This window comes from Falco punctatus (assembly GCF_963210335.1).
Source record: "Falco punctatus genome assembly, chromosome: 2".
Lineage (NCBI taxonomy): Eukaryota > Metazoa > Chordata > Aves > Falconiformes > Falconidae > Falco > Falco punctatus.
In genome coordinates this window covers 28,548,589-28,569,862 of record NC_137581.1, presented here as the reverse complement: position 1 = coordinate 28,569,862, position 21,274 = coordinate 28,548,589, and the positions used below count along the sequence as shown (strand labels likewise).

The 21,274-nt window shown below is 40.8% G+C and overlaps 1 protein-coding gene across 1 annotated transcript; it reads right to left on the bottom strand.

Annotated features, from left to right (window-relative positions):
* Positions 1 to 13,257: 13,257 nt before the first annotated feature.
* NHLRC3 (NHL repeat containing 3) lies at positions 13,258 to 21,134 on the bottom strand. The gene is made up of 7 exons (XM_080376600.1): positions 20,981 to 21,134; positions 19,709 to 19,861; positions 18,703 to 18,850; positions 17,999 to 18,199; positions 16,097 to 16,188; positions 14,416 to 14,528; positions 13,258 to 13,916 (listed from the first exon to the last, which is right to left on the bottom strand). The coding sequence occupies exons 1-7, from the start codon at positions 21,065 to 21,067 to the stop codon at positions 13,688 to 13,690; spliced, it is 1,023 nt and encodes a 340-aa protein (XP_080232726.1). The 5' UTR covers positions 21,068 to 21,134; the 3' UTR covers positions 13,258 to 13,687.
* Between the last annotated feature and the right edge of the window lie 140 nt (positions 21,135 to 21,274).

Below are 21,274 nucleotides of genomic sequence, written 5' to 3'. Positions count from 1 at the left end.
AGATGGACCAGACCCTTTTACCTTGAGCACCTTGCAGGGCTACAGCGTGGCAGAACCCCTACAAATGTGCACCAACCCCATCGGTTAGGCTCTCCTGATTTGTACCTTCCTTTGCACCAGCATGCTGTCAGTTACTGCATCTCAGCTGCTGGGTGGAAAATTCCAGCCAAAGGGGATGTATCTTCTATAAATTGCTTAATTCAGTCATAAAGCACTCATATGACCATCTCACAAGATATTTTAACTGGAACAAACCCAGCAAGAATAGTCATGTAGAGATTATGAGGTTTTAACTTTGCGGTGCCATGACCTTTTAGCTGATGGGAAAGTGCCCAGAAAGATTTTCTTGGGAATTGATTTTCCTTTTTAACATTTCTAATAGCAGATATGGCTAATAAAGATTAACCTAGGTATCTGTAAAGAAAAATGGCATGCCCCTACTGTGGTTCACTTGCAGAGAAACTGATCCAAATACCTTTCTAGAGCTAAGGACTAAAATAAAAATACAATGTGCAAAATAATTACTATAATTCATCAATTTCAGAGAAACAAAGCAGAGCAACAAACAATTATGACAGTAAATTGAATCATAAAATGGCAATACGCCAAGCTGTATATCAGCTGGGTCTTTTTACTTGTCTGTTGGCAAAATAAAGAGGATTAGGGGAATGACTCATCTGTTGATTGGAAAATCTACTTTAAAGTTGCAAGGAAATTTGAACAACATTTAATAACCAATAACTTGCTACACAAAAGCTTCTGTTCACTCACAGCTCTTCTCCCCAGTATGTAAACTGTGGATGCTCTGGAGCAGCAGAAGCAACCCAGCTCTGATGTCAGTCCCTCGTAACCAGGTTGTGTCTGCTTGTGTTTGTTGCAGTCCTAGTGAGCGAGGTCGTATTAGTGACAAGAAAAAAATGTGATGTATTTGCATAGGGGGAAATACTGTTTGTGCTGTACTGTCAGTGGCAATTTTATTCCTGGCTGCAGTGCAGTCAGGGTTTTAAACTTTCCTACAAGTTTTGTCTCCTCCTATATGAAGTTTGGATTCCTTCTGTATTGAGTTTGGATTCATAATGCATCTGAAGTTGTGGTTTTAAAACCATCTATGGCCATCAAAGTGATGTAGTAAGGGCAGTGGGCAGATCATGCTGTTCAAACTCAGACTTCAACAGCTCCCCATTACTGGAGCTGCCAGCAGCTCCCTGCCCCACAGGTGGCGTTGGGGGCTTCAAACCAGGCAGGACTTCTGGGCAAAGCCATCAGTGCTGAATGCTTCTGGCAAGCTGCCCGTCCATAATCTCATCTCTACCCTTGGCTCATTCAGCCCAAGCTGCTGCTTCATCTTCATCTCACAGAATCCCAGTGTCACCAGACACCTTAGCAAAACTCAGACTTCGCTCAGCAGTCTGGTGAGGATCTAGGTAACAGGTTTATATACGTGCTATGTGGTTATGCCTCCACTGCGCATAATTGCACTGTGTTGGTGTTTGGCAAGTGCCATCTGGTTTTCATTTTCTTTCACAGTATAATTCATCACCTCCACCCCCACAGATTTACAGTGCGACTGCCTTTCTGCTTTCAAGACAATTTCAGCTACACTGAGTGTGTTTTGATTTATTTTAACTGAACCCAGCAGACACTACCATCAAATCATTCTCCTTTAAATTAAAAGGAATTTGATTTGCAATTTTTAGCAAGATAGGACAACTCATAAAATCTTAACTGGTAAAGTAATAAGGTACTAGGAAGACAAAAGGACCAACCATAAAATAACTGTTCACCGAAATCTAGGAAAATACTCTGGAGAAACATCTTAAGCATATTAAAACCCATCAAAGCTATATAAAGCAATAAGAGTAATAGTAAGTAATTAGGTGTAGCATGGAAAACACCTATTGTAGCTCAGTACAGTAGATTGTTTAATGTTCTTGTGATTCAAATCAGTATTTCTGTTTGCAAAGGACTGGACACATCTTTCCTTAAAAGCTATTTTTTTTTAATCTGATGCTGTGAGAGGGGACACTGGCCTGTTCTGCCTGTGTATCTGTGTCCAGGTAAGGCGAGAAAAATAAAATTTAAAGTAAGGAGTAAAAGATAGAACTAATTACAGAAGTAACAAAAATGAGTAACTGTCAAACCAGGAAGAATATTTTTGTTGTAGGTTCTTGAGACCTCCAGTGAACAGTTTTCTCCCCTTCACTTAAGCACATACACTGGAAACATCATCAGACATAGCTATAAGGAAAACTGTAAAGGGAATAAGATCTGAAGAAGCAGCCCACCTCTGGTGACACAAATTATTTCTTTTCTCAGTAACACCAAAAGCCCACTTTGCATTGTAATTTTATGTGCTCTTCAGCTATGTCTTAGCGTTCACTTTGCACAATGGTTATTCTTATTGAGTGATATTGTGTGCTGAGGTATTGTGAGTTGTGAACAGGATTACCAGGTTAAAGGGACGTCAAAAAACATTACATGCACATACACACATTAAAAACCTTATTAAGTCTACTAACTCAAGCAGGCAAAAGCCTAGGATGTGTCAGAATTAATGCTATCTGTGTTACCCTAAATCTGTCCTTTCCCCACGTGCATCATGGCTACAATCTTTAATGCCATGATTGCAAATTTATGTTCTCCCCAGGGGCTCTTGTCTTATTCAGTGTCCTCTGCTGGATGCTCCTCCTTCAGCTCCCCATTCCTCGGACATCTCCAGGCTCACTGCACAGCCAAAACATCCACATATTTTTCACAGGAATAACAAATGGAAATTAGCTCATGCAGAGGACATGCCCTTTGCTGAATTTAAAGCCATAATTAGTAGGAAGGTATTAGAGCTTCTCCATGTTTTCTAATTTTTCTGAATAAGTGGGGAAAAAATACTTTCCTAGAAGTCACTGATTTCAGCAAAAGATAAAGAAAATCTGTTGCATGGATGATTTCAGCCTGGATAGTTTAACTTCAGAAGTCGAAAGCAAATAAACCCAGTGTCTAACAAAGGCAAATGTTGGAAAGTTTCAGCTTGCTGACACAAATGGTTTTACCTGTCACACAGCTCATATTCTGATAAACCCGCTGTAGTCCCTGGGTATTTCTTCTGTGGTTGGTTGGAGAGGAACAGGATACTAGAGGCTAGGGTCTAACACTGATCCCCAAGTAAGACACCTGCAAAAAACTGGAGGAGAAGTTGTCCAGGAGGGTTGGTGCTGTTTCCTCTCCCCTTCTGTCCTCTTGGGGGGGTGTCTGTGGGTGGGTAGGGTTGCTGCAAAGCAAAACCCATCCATGTTGGGCACCTGGAGACTTCTCCAGGCTATGTAGAGGCACCTGTGCTCCCAACGGGTGCAGAAGCAGCAGCCAGCTTCCCCTTTTGTTTCATTCCTTTCCTTTGTGGAGTGAGTGGGAAAACAAAAAGTAAGGGACCAATGGAAGGCTCTAGGTCTGCTTTCACCCACTTAAAAAACTAAGGCTAGGCAATTAAACCAACTGCAGCAGCCAAAATAGTCTCATCCCATAACAAGGATGAATCAACCCAACCCCATTTGTCCCACAGTTTCTGGGTTGCCAGTGTTGCTTCAATTTTACCCTTCATCCCTTCCCCACTGCGTGTGATTATCTATATCAAAGGCTAACAAATTCTCTCTCCTGAATTTTAAAAAAGCAGCAGCATTTGCATTTTGAACACTCAGCCATTCAGGATTCAGCCCATTTAATTATTACGCTTCAGAGGATGCACCCAGTTTTGCCACTCACCCTCACTGAGGTGGCACGGGTAGCGAGGGATGAGCCGTGGGATTACTGGCCGCTCACCCTGCTGGTGTTTATTTAAATATCACCAATTGCATTTCCTGGTTTGGAGCCTAAAATACACTTCAGGTCTGAAACCAGTATCCCAGGGATAGCTCCATCCTGGTGCTAGCTTTTAAAATGTATGCACCAGTAATCACATTTAATTTGACTAGGCTTGCATAAAGCTTTGTCTAAGAAAAAGGATACATTTCCAGCCTGTCTCATGGACTCATATTCTCATTAAATGCCACTATGGTCTTCTTAAATTTTGAATGCTTTGTTTATTTGGATTCACCTCTAACCACATTCTAGTGACAAATTTTCCACAACCGAAGAAGTATGTTCACAATAAAACTTTTTAGAAGGTGCTCAGAATTTCCTACTTCTTAATTTTTTCACTGTTTCCATTATCTGTAATGTGCTTATGTCAAACTCTCTTGACAAGGCACAGGCTTTTATCTCATGTATTGTATAGTGCCAAGCACTTTTTTTTTTTTCCTTTTGAAATAATTATGGGGTTTGAGATTTTTAGATCAAGCTGCAAATGTTTCTTCTCTGATAAAGATTTGGGTCAAGCAGCTATTATTCCTTTCTTATCCCAGATGAAATTTCCCCCAAGCAGAACAGTGAGAACTGAGGATGTCATAAAATCCATTAAAACTCACACACTGGAATTAACACAATGAGTTAGACTGGTGCAATAACATATCTTGGGACACCTGAGCTGATCTAATGGATCCCTAACACCAAAATGGACCTCCTTTCGAAAGCAGGGGGATTTCAGGTTAGCTTATTTGTCTTACTGAATATATATTGCTTTTCTTTTACACCAGCCCATTTCTTTGGCAGTGGCCTCCAGGGCAAAGACTGTCTCTGTTGCATGTATGTACAGTGCAAACACAGCAGGGAACTATGGCAGATATTGGGTGGCTTAGGCAGTTTCATTACAGAAGCATTTGTTACCGCTTTTCTCTCCCAGCATGCCTGTGACCCAGACTAGATGAATAAGAATTAAATAAAAATTACATACATATATACAAATGTTAGATTATATACACTGCATCTGCTACATACACCTCTTCTGATAATATTTATCTACATACATATGTGTGTGTGTTCGTGTTCAGGAGCTGCAATACATACAATCCGAAATTTGTTACATGACTTCTGTTTCTCGAGCAAGTTGAGATTTGCTGGGGGAAATTATAACCTTTATTACACCCAGTGAGATAGCTGTTTAAAACAAAATTACACAATTGCATGGTCAAAAGCTTGTCTCCCATTTTAAACTGCCACAACCGTGCTAACAAGAAACACTATTCTTCCCTTGCAAATGTTGCCGAGCTTGTGTCTGCAGATCATTATGGGTTTTACAACAGTAGCGCGATTGCTTCCTCTGTTGGAGAAGGAAGGTGGTGCTCAGAGAGGAGCATCTGACTGAAGGGACCAAAGGGCCCTCGAGTTTGGTGCAGAACAGAAAGGGCACAAGGAGCAGACGTCATGCACCAGACCTTACAGGACTTGCTCTGCAGAACCGTGCACGTTTCACAGCACCTGGCAGCCTTCCTAGGACAGCCTGATGGCCAGTCCTGCTTTAGATGTGGCCTCTCCAAGACTGCCAGCAAGTCTGCCTTTTCAGATAAGCTGCATCTTTCTTTGCAACACTTCGTTAAGAAAAGAGACTTTTTTAACATAAGCCATCCCAGTGCTGTCAGGGATTCCTGACTTGCAACCCATCCTCCTCTCCCATGCATTGCTGGGGAGCTGCATAGAGGGATGAAGACTGTGCATTGCTAAAACTGCATGGAGATGGAGATTAGATGATCACCAGAGGTCCCTTCCAACCCTGATGGTTATGGGATTCTATGAAACAGTGACCAGAAAGCAGCAGGCCAGAGAGAAGATCAGTACCTGCTGGGGGCTGCGTGGCAGCCCTGTGCAGCTGGGTGAGCTCTGGGGGTAGATCCCCATGGGTCGGCTGGGGACAAGGCTGGCTGGCCGTGCCTGCCCCCGAGCAGTGGCTGGCAACTCGGCTGCATCCCAGGAGGCGATGGCTGCCGTGTGCACACAGACATCGCAGGGTATGTAGGCGCTGCACTGTACCCCCTGGGGGGGTGTTCCTCGTCACTAGCACACCGGGGTGATCCTCTGCTCCTGGGAGAGCTGGGGTGGGTCTCCCAAATGGTGCTTTGGCAGGGTGGCTGGGTGCCTGAGTGCTTGGAGCAGGGAGGTGGAAGCTCTGTGAAATAGTTATCTGCTACGAGTAACAACAGCTTGACTCTATAAATAGCAACAGCTTAATTAATAAAAGGCATTTGATAAATATTGGCTGTGATCTGTATTTCCTCCTGACTCAATTGTCTATGAGAAAGAAGGAAATCTACGTGGAGGTTGAGCAAAATGAAAATCGGGAGCTTTCTGCGGTACCATGCATCCCTCTAAGAACACGGGCCAGCAATTTCAAATTCTTTGAAAGGTGCCACCTTACGAGTTATCCCAAATATTTTTAATGCTTCCAGCTTGTTATCTGGTGATACAAACTTTCTTTCTCCTGTTTTTGCCTGGTAGCATCATCCATCACAAAGCCCTGTTAAGAGAACACCCTGGAGGCACATTGTGGCAAGCCTTAGTTATGGTATAATCTCCCACTCTTACAACAGTGTCTACAGTTTTCATTCCTAAAAGCTCTGAAATTAGGCTGGGCATGAAGTAAGATGCTGCAAGACTTATTACAGAGCTAGTGTGGAATACACTAGGTAGAATCTCTCCTTCCTCCTCCCCCTGACCTCCAGGTCTCCTGCTTAATTGTTTAAAGACACATTTCCACTGTAAGATTTATACATGCTGAAGCACATGCCCCTAAAACGATGATACCTTCCTTCCTTTCTCATTTACAGCATCCCTGTAGAGATAAATATAGGTATTTGCTTGCAGACTGGTCACCCGCTGCTATGAACATTGCAGCTGGGACATAGAAGGAGGCCCCACCTGGGAGCTAACGGTCCTCTCCTGCCAGCTGCACCCATGCACATGAGAATGAAACAGCACAGCCATCAGCATTCTGTCTTGGCTGGGAATTGTTAACACGTTTGAAAGAGCACCTTCATTTTAATTCCAAGATTTTTCAAGCGCTCTGATCTTTGAACAAAAATTAGCCTACGCTTTTGCTACCTCACATTTGTGTCAGACCATGGGTGATGATGCGTTACAGAATAACATAGTATTTTTTGCAATTTTGTTACCTGATGGAGTGAATATAGTGATTCTCATCTTTGGGACAGTGGACAGGTGCCACAGGCAGCCAGGGCATGCCCCATGGGAAGAACATCAAAACTGACCAGACTGAAGTAAGGGCAACTCCAGCCTCCTTGCCAAAACTTTCAATTTTCAGCAAGAGCAATGAACTGACTTCATGACGGTAAGTTCTATCCAAAAGGTACCTTCAACACTAAAATCTTAGGACATTTGCAAACTCTTATCTTCTTCTCAAGCTAACTTCTACATAATAGACACTACATGTCTCTGCCCATCTTTATTCTCCACCCACTTTTGCATGCCAGCAGACTGTACATCCTTGCTGAGTTTTGAAGCCAAACTAGTTCAGAGCAGCAGCTATGGGGAAAAAGGCATGTTCCTGCAAATGCCTTAAACGATGAAATGCTGATGATACCAAACATAGTAGCTGGATACTCAAGGACTTCTAAGACTCTTCTTCCCCCTCTCTCTATTATTTCTAATTCCACTGTAGCCTTCCTGAGATTAGAAGGGGGAAGAGCCAGAATTGCCTACAGTATTCAAAACGAACATGCATCAGGAATTCACATAATTACGTTGCAAAGCATTGTTCGATCACTAGGTACTTTCCTAGTGCCGCCCATGACCTCTTTGTTTCCTGACTGCTGCTGAGTTTGGAAGCTGGTATTTTGATAGAACCATCTTCTACAAGCCTGAGATCATTTCCTACATGGCAATATATATCAAAGCTATCACAGTGTGTACATAAAATTAGACTTCTTTTTACTAATCATGCCTGTTTTTATATTTATCAATGTTACGTTCTTTTTCCTATTTTATTGCCTAGTCATTCAATTAATGATATCCTTCTGCAACTCTTTACAGCTTTCATCTACTCTCAAGCCTGAATAGTGTGGTGTTGTCAGTAAATTCTGTCCCTGACTTCCCAAATCCATTTCCAGATCATTTATCAATATACTTAGCAGCACAGAACTAGTTTTTTAAATACTTCATTTATAAACTTTTAATTAGCCTTCCCTAATTATTGCTTCATTCTTATTCCACACAATTTCTTTACGGACACTTGGCAAGAGATGTTGCTGAAAACCTTTTGAAAATTTAAGCAAACTTTATTATTCAAATCATACTGACATCTATGCTCAGAGATTCTTCCAAAGACCTGTAATAGATTTCATGGTTGTGCATTCAATACATCTACCCTTTCACTAGGGTTTATGTCAATTGGCAAGGTATGGCCATCAGTTCTGTTGGATCTCTACAGGCTCCTCACACATAGGGGTGTGTGTGGAGCGTTTGGTTTGTTTCCTTCTCTCTTTAAACCATATTTACCACTTTTTCTTTCTTCCGGTACTAAAGTAGTTCTAAGCAAAAGTTCATATTTCAGAAATCTTCTGATAATACTGAATGACCTTAATGAAATGAACACCTGCTAGCAACTTACCAGTTTGTTTTAATAACCCATTTACTGACACTTCAGTTTGAGCCAGATCTTCCAATTACAATCCTGTCAAAAAACATTACCAGCATGGAAAGTTTGCTAAAGACTTCAACAACAAGCAGAGATAAAAAAAAAACTCTCAGCATCTCTTCTGGTCTATTCTTCCAGAAGGGTTCCTATAATGCCTTGACCACCTAGTCACCCAAATCCTTCGACAGAACTGTCAAGAGACAGTACTGTACCAAGACCTAGTAGCAGAAATAAATTCAGCCACATCAAGTCATGGGGAGATAGCGTTACTCCAGTATGGCACACAGATAGGTTTAGTGCTGGCAGTTCTAATATCCAGACTTCTGTCACATGGTAAACATTCTTCTGGATTTGTTTGTTTTTAATAAAAAGCACTATGAAAACATTTTGAAATTAAAGCCTTATGAGTTTTTCACTGCAAGGCAAGTTTTCCAATTTATACAGTTTAGACAAGGAGCAGAGCAAGAGATGACTCAATCATCACAGTCATCATCTATAAATGACTCCATAGGGGATACGAAAAAAAATAATTTCTGTATTAGGTCTCTAAGCCAGCTGAAAACAGAAAACATGATATTGAAGACAAATAAATCCAGACAAACAGAAAGTCTTCCCTTTATAACGTTTGTTGACTACTAGGAAGGACTAAAATATATAGAGCTTAGTTATTCAGATTTCTTAAACCTTAATTTGTTTGTAGGAGACCCCACCATAGCTCTGACAGAATTCTTACTCCTGATGTAACTGGGTGAAGTTTTTCACCTCTGTATTGCAGATCCAGTTACACAATTATATTTCCTCAGCCTTAACACATATGAACTTACAATGTCTATTCAATATCTCATTTGTCTCAGCGTTGCTTTGCCTTTAACGCAGTAACAAATAATCCTGTGTGCATAAATTAAAATTCACACTCCTACTTTAAAATTTCATAGAAGCAACTTGACTTTGATGCTTTATGAACACTAAAAGACTGAAATATTTTGAATCATTCACCGGAAGAAAAGTCCACATTCAAACTTTTTTTATGGCAACTGCTGGGAAATACAATTTTTGCAGATGCAATCCCCCAAAAAGTAAAATATAATAATACAAAACTAGGGCAAGGTTTTTAGACAAAGGCTGAGAAAGGAGGGGTAGAACCACATTGGTGAATGAGATTCAGTAAGCTTAGCTCTATTCTCACTCAGGGTCACCTCTGTAGGGAAATATACTGGTATTGCTCTCTTGGTATAATTATGCTGCTACCGTTATATTATTATAAATTATTATGTTTCCAAAGCAACATATCAAGAGTAATTCCATAGCAATCAATGCCACAAGGACTAGAAGAATCAATTCACTCTACCCAGTTGTCTCTGGACAATGAATCACTGGTGCTTTTTTTTCTAGGAAAAACAATGGAAACAAGAGATGGACATAAATCCAGTAGTAACAAGCCAAAATGACTACAACGCAATTACCTGCTTGTTTAAAGCAATCTATTTTGAAAAGAGAAGGAAGTCTGGAGCAGTTCATTATCTTTTTTTATTTACTCCAAATGTTCAGAAATTACCAGCTTTTTACATTTGCTAGTATATAGTTACATTATAGTTAAACTGAGTATGTCAAGCATCAGCAGGGGTTTGATGCCCTCTTGTGTTTCACACAAGCAACATCAGTGACTGCAAACGCCACTTGTGAAGGTTTCTCAGGTTACAAATTAAGAAAGCATCAACTAAGACAACTACCTACCTACTGCTTCAGAAAGGTTAATTACAGTATGAGCAGACCCACAGACATACCTGTGCACCTTCCGCTTCAGCTTTTATAAAGACAGTTCAGGCTCACTAAACTGATCTTGCATGGCATAAATCTGATTCAGGTTTCTTTCGTTTTGGCCAGACATATATTGTTAATAAACTTCTGGCTACAACAACACTAAACCCCACCACCAGCCCCACCCCCCAAACACACCACACACAGAGCCCCCAAAAGTATCAAGATGAACTGTATTAATAGACTTTAGAATCAGAAGACTACATGACCTGGTCTTACCTCCTGGGAATGTCGTCCAGTTAACGATCTAGGTACTTACCCAAAGAAAAGGATAAATCAGAAAAAAAAAAAATAAATGCACAGTTGGAGATACCAAAACATGGAATATTCCTATTTTATTTACTTAAGATACTTCAGGGATAACTCCTGACACGTAAAAGTTGGCACTTGTTAACTGAAATTAGACTTTTAGGAGATTCTAGCATCATCTTAGGCTTTCTTTCTTGTCTAGTTAACACCGTAGTATCTTATTTTCTTCTTGTGCAAGTACTTCTAACCCATGGAGTAGTTCCTTCTTGATCTTCTAAAAACTAAACAGATTTCTCAGTAAATCTTTTCTGAAAAGAAAACCTTATTCTGTATTAAGAAGTGTTTTTCTTCGTTTTAATTTCCCTATTAGCATCAAAAGGGTATACAGATTTATTTTTTTTATACTTGGCACTTACATAACTCACCATCCCATTTTACTAACTACTCAAAGAAAAACGTGTGACACGAAACATGTGATACAAAAGAGATGGACCACGGAAGTAGTAATGTATAAAGATAACGTGGAATTTAAATTACATTTGAATGCTGGCATCAAAAGTTATTAAATATCTTATCCAAGTACTGAGGACCCCATATTTAGAAAAGTAATCCATTGCAATGTTCTGATACTAGTACAGAAATAAAGCACCCAGGCCTTTCATAATGGGAAATTCTCGATTTATTTTATCAAATTATCTTACTATGCATTTTTTCAGAAATCCGTTTCAAGATGATACATAAGAAAACCTTCAGAGAATTAGCAAATTAGTGCACAAATCAATCGTTTTCTGTCTGGTCATAGACGCAGAGGTAAAAAGGAGTCTAAGCATTTCATATTAATTAATAATAAGCATCCCTTCTTATCACAGATACCCAAATGTCTAGAGGCAAGGCACATTTTGGCACCATGACCTATTTCAGTAAAGCCAAACAAAACTGAATGAACGCTCCCCATTTCTAGGGGCTGCAAAAGCCCATGCAACCGAGTTGAGAGCAGATCCACACAGCAAAGTTGTAGAAATAACTTATTTGTCAACATCCAAAAGTGCACTACTCCTTTACTGAACACAGAAGCATGCTCCCAGAGAGCTCTGGGTTCTGTTTCAAATGGACGTGACAATGGAAAAAATAAATAAGGATAGGATGTGGTGAGGAAGGATGGATATGCCTGGACCCCTTACACCACCCAGATACTGTAACATCATTAACTATATTAAAGTGTAGTATTTTTAAAAAGGAATCCACCTTCTGTAGGTGAAAAATAGCTAAATTGCACACAGAGATCCCTGAGGTAGTGGAGAGCTAGTTAGAAAATCCACAGAACACACTGCAAAGCAATGTGGACTTATACCTCCAGGTCTAGAGGAAGTACTGCTACTTTTTCAGGTAATAAATATTGCTTACTAGCTCCCATTCAAGACCATGTGAATGATAGATCACGTTTGCTAGTGTATAACTCTGAAGTTCTGATTCTAAGGCTTGCATGAGGGCAGCCAGGTAAGAGCTGCTTTTGTTATCGTGGATGCAGCCAACAACAAAGCATTCACATTTAGTGCATTAATCTCAAATAATGCTGGAATCAGGCATCAGGGTTCACAGCTGAGTTTCCACAACAAATATGAATCTGACTTTTCTGGATAGATTTTTCCACCTGCTGACCCACAAATTTGTGATCGTAGGTTGAAACCTGACAAATCAAGAAGCACTTGCTTTTGGTAACAGTCACTGACATGGATATTTCCCATCAGAATAATTCTATTTCCCATATTCCCTTTCTAAGGAAGCAGGAAAAGAATTGCTCATCTTAGTTAGTTTTAGTTATTTTAATTAGCATTAAAATAGTCCACACAGCAGAATTAGCATGTGGAAACAGCAAAAATCCTCCAAAATGTTTTGAAGAGCTAGCAGATAAATATGGAAAGTGGGTCCACAGCTTTCCAGAGGTAATCAGTTATTCACGATCTCATTTCTGTCATGCCATTTTCTCCATCACATTTTCCTATATCCAGTTCCCTCCTAAGCTATAGAGTGAATTAACTTAAAATCTTGTAGCTACATGTAAACAAAACAGAATCATTTTGGACTGGGAATGGAAAGAGACAGCATTTTGTAGGACAGAGCTTGGAGATACCTGCTAAGATACAGCATAAGAAACTCTAGACATTAACAGAGTTGATGAAGTAAGTCTAAGTTCTGGATAGAAAACAGTTAAAAATTCCCAAGTCAAAACAGATGCACTGCTATTAACTGACAGAGCTTCAATGAAATGTGAAGAAAATCATGTCTCTCCCAGTCCCTAATGCTGATTAAGACTTTCCTAGCAAATTGCAATGAGTTGAACTTCAATATGTTCCACTATGAAATATTATGGAATGGAAAACTCATGCTGATATAAATCAAATCAGGTTAAGAATTGATCTAGTTAAGAATCAGTACTTGGCTGCTGTGCACACACTTTAATTTAGTTTGAAGTGCCCGATATCAATTTAACTTAAGCTTATTACAGACTTTACCACTTTAGCTAGAGCTGAAAACTAAGATTTCAATGCTTATGTCATTAACCACCCAAGGCAGATGCCAGTTGTCAGTACTGACACCGCTATTCAGCAGCACCTTACTCAACATCATAATGCATCCCTATATTCAGTGTTGGACAGCATCAGCACAATGATTTAAAAAAAAAAAGGGAAGAAACATTAAAATACGGTGCTCGCCTCCCAGGAAATCATTTATACACTTCTTTCAGACAGTTCTGACCTTTGTTTAACACACAGGCTAATTGGAGGTCCCTCAAGAAGACCCTATACATTTAAGAACAGCAGCTGTGTTTGTAAAATTTTATATAATAAAATCAAAATGCATAGGAAAGTCATTTTATAATTGCCAGCAACAAAAGCAAAAGCCACTATAGCATTACTAAAGTTAGTAACAGTTCAAGACCAAGTGCTTTTCCAGGACTGCAGGACAACTAGATTCTTAGCTCTAGAGTACTGCGAGCACAATGTTTCATGCTTGTCTAAGGAAACACAAGCTACAGAAAACTCAAGGAAATGTGGTCATAGGTGTTATATGTCACACAGCTTGTGCCACAGCAGTGGTGGGAAACCATCAACTTATGGGTATGTATTTTTGTACTTGCTGGGCTCCAATCTCTGCAACATAGACTGCTCCACTCTTCATGTCTACATCCACAAGGTGAGGTTTAGTTTCATCTGCCAGCTGGACCGTGTGGACCATAACACAGTCCCCAATAGAGCCAACCGGTGGTGCTGCCAAGATTGCTAACCGGTTGATATTCAGCTGAGCTACAATCAGGTATTTGTAATCGGCAGTAAATCTGTGAAAAACAGAAATACATTTTTGAACTGTGAACTCCATAGGACATCTCAATTTAACACAACCATGCACTTTTAAACAAACAAAACCTCCTTAATATTCAAGTTTTTGAAGGCTACAACAGACTAAATGCAGTGAAGCATTGAAAATTAACCTATAAACCTTGGTCTATATGTTGCTTCCTTGAGACAGATTAAGCTAAGGAAAACTCATTCAAGACAATCTCTCTTCCTCTAAAAGCTGCAACAGTAAGGTCACCAACACACAACTTTAAGTTCCCAATCCTACACTCAGATCCACAGGGATCCTTATAAAGCCAGGATTTCCCTGTCAAGATACACCTGTGCATTATCTTTACATATGATTAGGGCCCAGCACCCTATTAGTTACATTCATCAACTCCTTGTCATCAGGCATTAAGTACCAACATCTTAATTCAACAGTAAGAGTACACCTTATTTATGTAATTGCATGCTTCTAGAAGAACTGTTCAACATCACCTGACAGAATAGGGTCCATCTTCTGAAAAACAGTTGTTCCAAGACCCGAGCCATTCCCCTGTGACTTTATCAAAGACTTGGATTCTTTTGTTGTCTCTGTCTGCAACCCATACCTGTTAAAAACAAAAATCATGGCTGTTCACAAACAGAACAAATCAAATGCATTAGTTTCTTCCATAAGCAAAGTATCAGTATCCTGTAGTAAAAGAGAAGTATACCTTGGAAGAATGCACCTCCCCATTCAAAACTATGTAAGTAGATATGCCTTCCAGATATAAAACAAAACAGAGTTAACATACACAAATTATTTTATACTACTTTAACAGAGAAATCATTGCCCCTGCTTCATTTTTGTGTCTATATTTAGTAGGATTTTCTTCCCCCACCATGAGGACACATTCCCACCTATTCAATTCTAAAGATATTGGTCTTTCACCCGCTAACAATTTGTTTTATAACAGTAGTCTCATTTCATGACCCAAACCTGACTGCATCTGCAAACACTCTCGATATGCCTAACATTACTATAAACATGAGCAACTTAAACACTAAGAGCTTTTTCTCAGCATGTTTTGCCTAATCAGTTTTGTGGAGCTTGTCTACATCCCCCCCTGTGCTAACTGGGTTCACAAACAACGCAAGCCAGCAATACCACTAGACAGTTCCAGTGAAGGCATCTCTTGTACTACAATCATTCAAGTTTCAGCTGCTGACAACCCATCAGCCTGGTAAGTAAACTTCATGACTTTTTTGGGATATCACCCAAAAGGGAGCAATAAACAAGCTGACTTGAAATCTTTCACCACTATTTTTAAATGAAACACTACTACAGCATTCTCTTAAGACTCCTTAGGAATTAATTATTTTTAACCTAGGCTGATGATCAACACTATGTTGGCAATAAAATCATAGCCCATCGCAACTGCTGTCTTTGAATGTATATACCCATGGTTACCCTTCAAAATAAAGGAACCGTGTCCCTCCCACCCTCCCTATTTTGGCAGAGAAGCGATTTTTATATACGCTTCTCCTTCTGGTTCAGACAGCATTAGCAGAATTAGCTCAAACCAGTGATTTCAGACGTTTTAGTCAAGCAATCTTATTTTCCCAGAAACAGACTAAGAAGTGACCATAGAATTCCTCTACAAGGACAGCAGAGGAAAAGCCAGACTACAATTAACACCTGGGAGAAGTAGACTCTTGAGTGCCTTGAGCTGTAGAAAAAGGACTGATGTCTACAAAAAATGTAGAAAAGGACTGATGTCTACAACCTAGCTAGAGCCTTTACTACCATCTTAAGCTTATTTGGAATTTCCAAATACAAAATTAAATTCCTCTGAAGAAACGTTAAGTGCTTGGGTAGATATTTATTACATAAGATAATTCTCCTGTACTCTCGCAATGGCAACCTGTTAGAAACTGCAGGGGGAACAGTCTGTTGTTGCACAGACACTGACAACGTAACCAGTCAGAACCCTTGCATCAACACTGGAGCCAGCTGCTTCAGTAGGATGTGCAGAATGAAACCTCAGCTCATGACCACTATCACTGCAAACTGCAACCCCCATAAAATCACCCAGATCACAGCTGTTCAATTAAAAAAGAAATACAATTTGTTTTGTTCAAATACACATAAACAAGTCTGTTGAAAGATAAAAAAAAATTTCCCTTTATTCTTTACCCGTCCAAAAGGATCCACTGTTACACTGTGAGGAATCTTGAACTGGCCAATGCCGGTCCCATTTGTTCCAGTCAGCCATATCTCTTTGTAATCTACACAGTGAGCATCATGAAAAATAAAAGTAAAAAAAAAAAAATCACAGTAAGCAAACAACAAATACAACAGCTTTAAGACATTCCCTTGCACAGTTACTTTGAGTAATTTTAAAGGTGAAATTTCTAAACTCAGATCGTTTAAACACAGTACTCCTGGTACGTAAACCCAAGAAATACTGGAACGACTACAGTGAATACTGGATTATTATTAGTGGTTTCAGGATTATGGCTACAGAAACGTAGCCACTAGTACAAACAGCCATAGTCCAAGGCTCTGTTAAGCACTGTATTAAAAAAAAAAAAAGTTGGCTGATTATGATATTATTTTTACTAATTTTTTTTTGGTTGTTTTGTTTTTGGTTTTTTTACATTTGTTACCCAGCAGTTTTAACAATTTACCATTTTGCAAACTAGATATTAGGAAACCGACCATTTCACAGAATCGTTTAGGTTGGAAAAGAGGTTTAAGATCATCGAGTCCAACCATTAACCTAGCAATGCTAAGTCCACAGTGGACTTTCAGTGGATTCTGAGTCATACATGACAAGCTACATCTGGTCTCTGCTTTTCAGTGAAGATGAGACTGTTGGGAATATCTCCATCCCTACTGCACAAAGTAGCTGCCAGCACTCTTTCTGTATATGAAGGACAACAGTGTGTGGAAGTAAACATGAGGACTGAGAACCTGCTTCAATACCGTCATAACCCGCACCAGAAGGCTAGCACCAGAATTCTACCATTGTGTTTGCACCTTAACAGCTAGTTTTCTTACCCTTTCATTCCAGGTATGACCTGACATTCTCCAAGAAAGCAACGGTTCAAGAAATTAATCTGAATCTAGATACAAGGCTTGCTATAGGCTCTCATAAATTCATGACAAAATCATGCTTGGCCAAGTGACACAGACATGTGGTACCACAAATTCACAGCCAGAAACTAATATTTTCAACTTCTCTGCAAGTTTCACATGAAGTGCAAGCCCAATCTTATGTAAAAAAAGAATGACTTCTCCCTGCAAGGAGGTAGAAGAATCAAACTCGTAGAATGAGATACAGTTCAAAAATTTAAACTACACTCAACTTTTGAAACGTAACTAATTTTAGATACAACAAAGAAGAAATGGTAGCTCCTCCACTTTTTCCCAACTGTAGGCATGCACAGACTCCTCACTCACTGCCCTGACCAACACTGACGATTTAACCGAGGAACACGAGCAAGCTAATTAGAATCATGGAATAATTTAAGTACAAAAGATCTCCAGACATCATCTGGTCCAATTTGCTTCTCAAAGCCGAACTAGACTTGACAACAAATCCAGCTCTGAAGTTAGATCAGGTTGCTCATAACTTGTCAAGTTTTGAGTATCTCTAGCAGTGGAGACTCCCACACCATCTCTGGGCAAGCTATTCATTGTCTGATCACCCTCACTGTGAATCTTTCCCTCCAAAAACGGAACTGGAATTCACCCCTCTTGCATCTTTTGCTCAGTGTTCTTCATTCTTGACTGTGCACCTCCAAGAAATGTGTGGTTCTGTCTTCTCTATACCCTCCCATTACAGAAGATGGCAATAAGAATCCCCCTAGCCTTCTCTCTTGAAGACTGAACTAATTCTCTCAGCCTCTTGTCATAAACAATTAGGAGAATTCTCCTGAAGTGACAAGCAACAAAACAGGATCTGAGTCAACAAAGCTTTCAAACTAATGTTAAATGACAGCTCTACCTAGTCCTCACTTAAAAGTACTCTCAAGCTGTGTTATTTAACATTGAATTTTCAATGGTCAGCTGTTGCCGTTCATTTTTACATACCGTTGGACAGTTTGAGCAATCTGTTATTCATTCCTCCGTCTCCATCCACAATGTACAGGTCTCCGCTCTCCTCTACAAAGATCTCTGCTGGTTGATCAAATTGTAGGGGAATCAAACTTGAACCAGCATTACCTGGCGTACCCAAGATCTGCATAAGTTTACCCGAAGGGCTATATTGTTTCACAGTGTGTCCGTATTTCCCTGAATTAAGGGAGAAAAGTGCAAAAACACCTTAACAAAGCAAAATGTAAGTATTACAACTGATTGAAAAGATTAAAAAAGAAAATCCCCTGATACTCATAAGTGATATTAATAAATCAAATGGACAAAATTCTATAGTGAGAACATGACTATGGGTTAGTAAAACCATAGGCTACAACAGTACTCATCCATTGTGTTAAGGTCACCAAATCTAGGACAGACAGTAAGTTTAGCCAGAAGATTTTTTTTTTTTCCTGATATTTCTCCTGGGCAACGGGGCAGTGCTTACTGAGTTCAGAAGCTATAAGCAGACAGACAGCACACCTCATGAACCTTTAGGGTATTTTCTGCAGCACCTGAAGAAGTTTGTTCATGGTAAGAAAAACTCAAACAATTCTGAGACAGGTTTGTAAGACTTAAATAAATGAGTTGTTTAAAGCAATACCTGCAGTATCAGTGTTTTCTTTCCTACCTAATACTTCTTATATCACCACCATGCATACCTGTTCCAACATCTGTGATCCATACTGAACTATCTGTTGCAGTGTTCAATACAAAGATACCGTGAGGCATTTCAACTGTATTATTCCATGAGTAAAGAAAATAGCCTTCCTCTGAGAATACAAGTACCTTTGGCACATTGTCTCCCCTCTGAAAAGGCAAAAAAAGGTCGATTAAGAAAACAAATTAAGCAAGTAATTATATTTTTGAAAATTCCTCTTTGTAAAGTTTTTGCAACATTTCATGAATCATTAAGAATCTCCTGAGATTGTCACTAGTTCTCATTTTTTCCAGTTAGAAAAGGGGAGAGACAGAAGAGTTTAAGTTCAACAGGCAAAACCTTCCATTCATTCTAGAGTTCCAACTTAAATCATGTAACAGTCCAATTTTCAGAGCAGCCAAGTTCCTGCAGTTATCCTGGTCTTCATTTTGAATCATGTTTTTATGTTCTTGCTGAAAAATATGCCATGCATAAAACAGGCATGAAAAACTGTAACTGTACCTGTTAGCTGCATGGCAGTCAAGTACTCATGCTGTGCTTCATAATTAAATCCCACCACTTTCCATGAAGAGAATGTCTTATTCGTGACCTGGAGATACCAATGCATGGAACTGGGCAAAGTGAATAATTGAACTCAAATTACAGTAACGGGCCAAAAGAGTTGTGTGGTTTTGATTTCATGGGACAAAGGTTGAAAAAGCGGAAGATTCAGTTGCCCCAGAATCATGTTTTACCTTACAGCTAACAGAAGAAGGTACTGTAACTCAGTTATGTTGGATGACACAGAAATGCAAGGCTTTTAAGAGCACAAACAAGTGTGGTGCCTAAACCGCTTGAAAAAATGGATATAGCAGAGACATCTATACTTACATTTTCATCAGTTTTGATAATAATTATTCACATATATCTATACAGACACACACATATGTATCTTAATCTAAACCAGACACTTTAGAAGCAAAAATACATTAGAGCAACAAGGAGAGAAATATAGTATTCTCGCTCACCTGTCCCACATAGACCAAACCATGAAGAGAGTCAACAGCAACACAAAATGTTTGGCCAGTGAAGTATTCTGGAATTTTAGGCCAGCCTATGTCCAACTTGTACATCTGTTGCTGTTCCTTCCAAGGAGGGAAGTAATCAAATGCTTTTAAAACCTGGAAATACAAAACATACATCCAGTAATCGTTAAATTCCATTATGCTGGGATCAGAAGAATGAGCAATAGAAAGTAACTGTGTACTGAAGCATCATAAATTGATTTATTCGATCAAAATTAAGATGACAGATAAACAGAATAGGCTTGAAGCTAGGGTTTGGGGCTGCAAACGGGAAAATTTCTACAAACTGGAAATTAGCTAATAAAGTCCTTCAGATCGCGGAGCTCTGGAATTAGAAGGCAAAAAACACACCCTGAAATTTCTACATTGAAGTTGCAATTACTATACACAAGCCACACTCTAAAATGAGGAAAACAGTAGAGAAGGTTCCAAACGCAACAGACTCAATAACCTCTTCAAGATGATACAACAATAAGAAAAAGAAGTATCAGTATAAAGGGAAATTACGGGTCAAAAAAGAAAATGAAATCCTGGAAATGGGGAAGTGTAAGCTACCAGGAATGGCAAAACCCTGGGCAATGTATCCTTTGTAAAGGAGAATGGAAAAAAAAAACAACCTTCGGCCTTTCGGTTCTCTTTCCGGCAGCAGAAGGGAAGCTAAGCGCTGAAACAGAAAGATCAGGCTAGACCTAAGGAGCAACAAGCGCTGACCCTGAAGGAGCAAGGCCGTTTAACATTTCTGTTAATTGCCTTGCCAGATGTAGGGCTAAGCTGATGCCACAGAACTAGGAACGTCTTAAGAAAGACCAGACAAGCACGAAGGGAAACCGTGAGCACTTAGGCAGGGAGAAAACCCGACAGTAGGGGATGCACAGCTATTCGCCCAGCGGTTCAGTCGCTCCTCTTTCAAGGGGAGCATAAGGCTCGGAACCCCCCGAAACACCGTCACCCCGCGCAGGCACCTGGCTGGAGGGGCAGGCAGGGCACACAGCCAAGCCTCCACCGCGAACGGCGTAAGGAGCCGAGGCGGGACGGCGCCGGGCCGGGCTGGGCCCCGGGAACCCGCCGGCACCCCCCGCCCCTCCGGGCCCCCGAGCACCGGCGGACGCTGCGCCCGCACCACGGCCCCGTCCCCGCCGCCCCCGAGCGCGGCCCTGCCGGCACCCCGCCCGCCCCCCGCCTCACGCCCTCCCTCGGGCCGCGGCCACCGCCCACCTGCGAGCCCCAGAGCAGGGCCAGCAGCGCCAGCAGGACGCCGGCCATCACCGGCCACAGCAGCCCCGGCGGCCGCTTCCGCCTCATGCGGGCCGGGACGGGGAGGGGCCGCCGCGCGGGCGGGCCGCGTTGCCATGGCAGCCACGTGACCGACACGCACCGCCCCCTTCCCCCCCCCCGCCACCGGAAAGGGGCGGCCTCGCCCTCCCGCCCCGCTTACTGCCAGCGCCGGGCTGCCCGCCGCCGTGCCGGCTCCGAACCGAGCGGCCCGGCAGGCCAGAGGGGGCGTGGCGG

Coding starts and splice junctions, on each gene's coding strand:
- NHLRC3 (XM_080376600.1), bottom strand. CDS start 21,067: ATGAGGCGGAAGCGGCCGCCGGGGCTGCTGTGGCCGGTGATGGCCGGC. Junction 16,189..17,998: donor ATTGCTCAAACTGTCCAACG/GTATGTAAAAAT, acceptor CTCACTGTGTAG/ATTACAAAGAGATATGGCTG. Junction 14,529..16,096: donor CAGTGGATCCTTTTGGACGG/GTAAAGAATAAA, acceptor TGTTTTTAACAG/GTATGGGTTGCAGACAGAGA.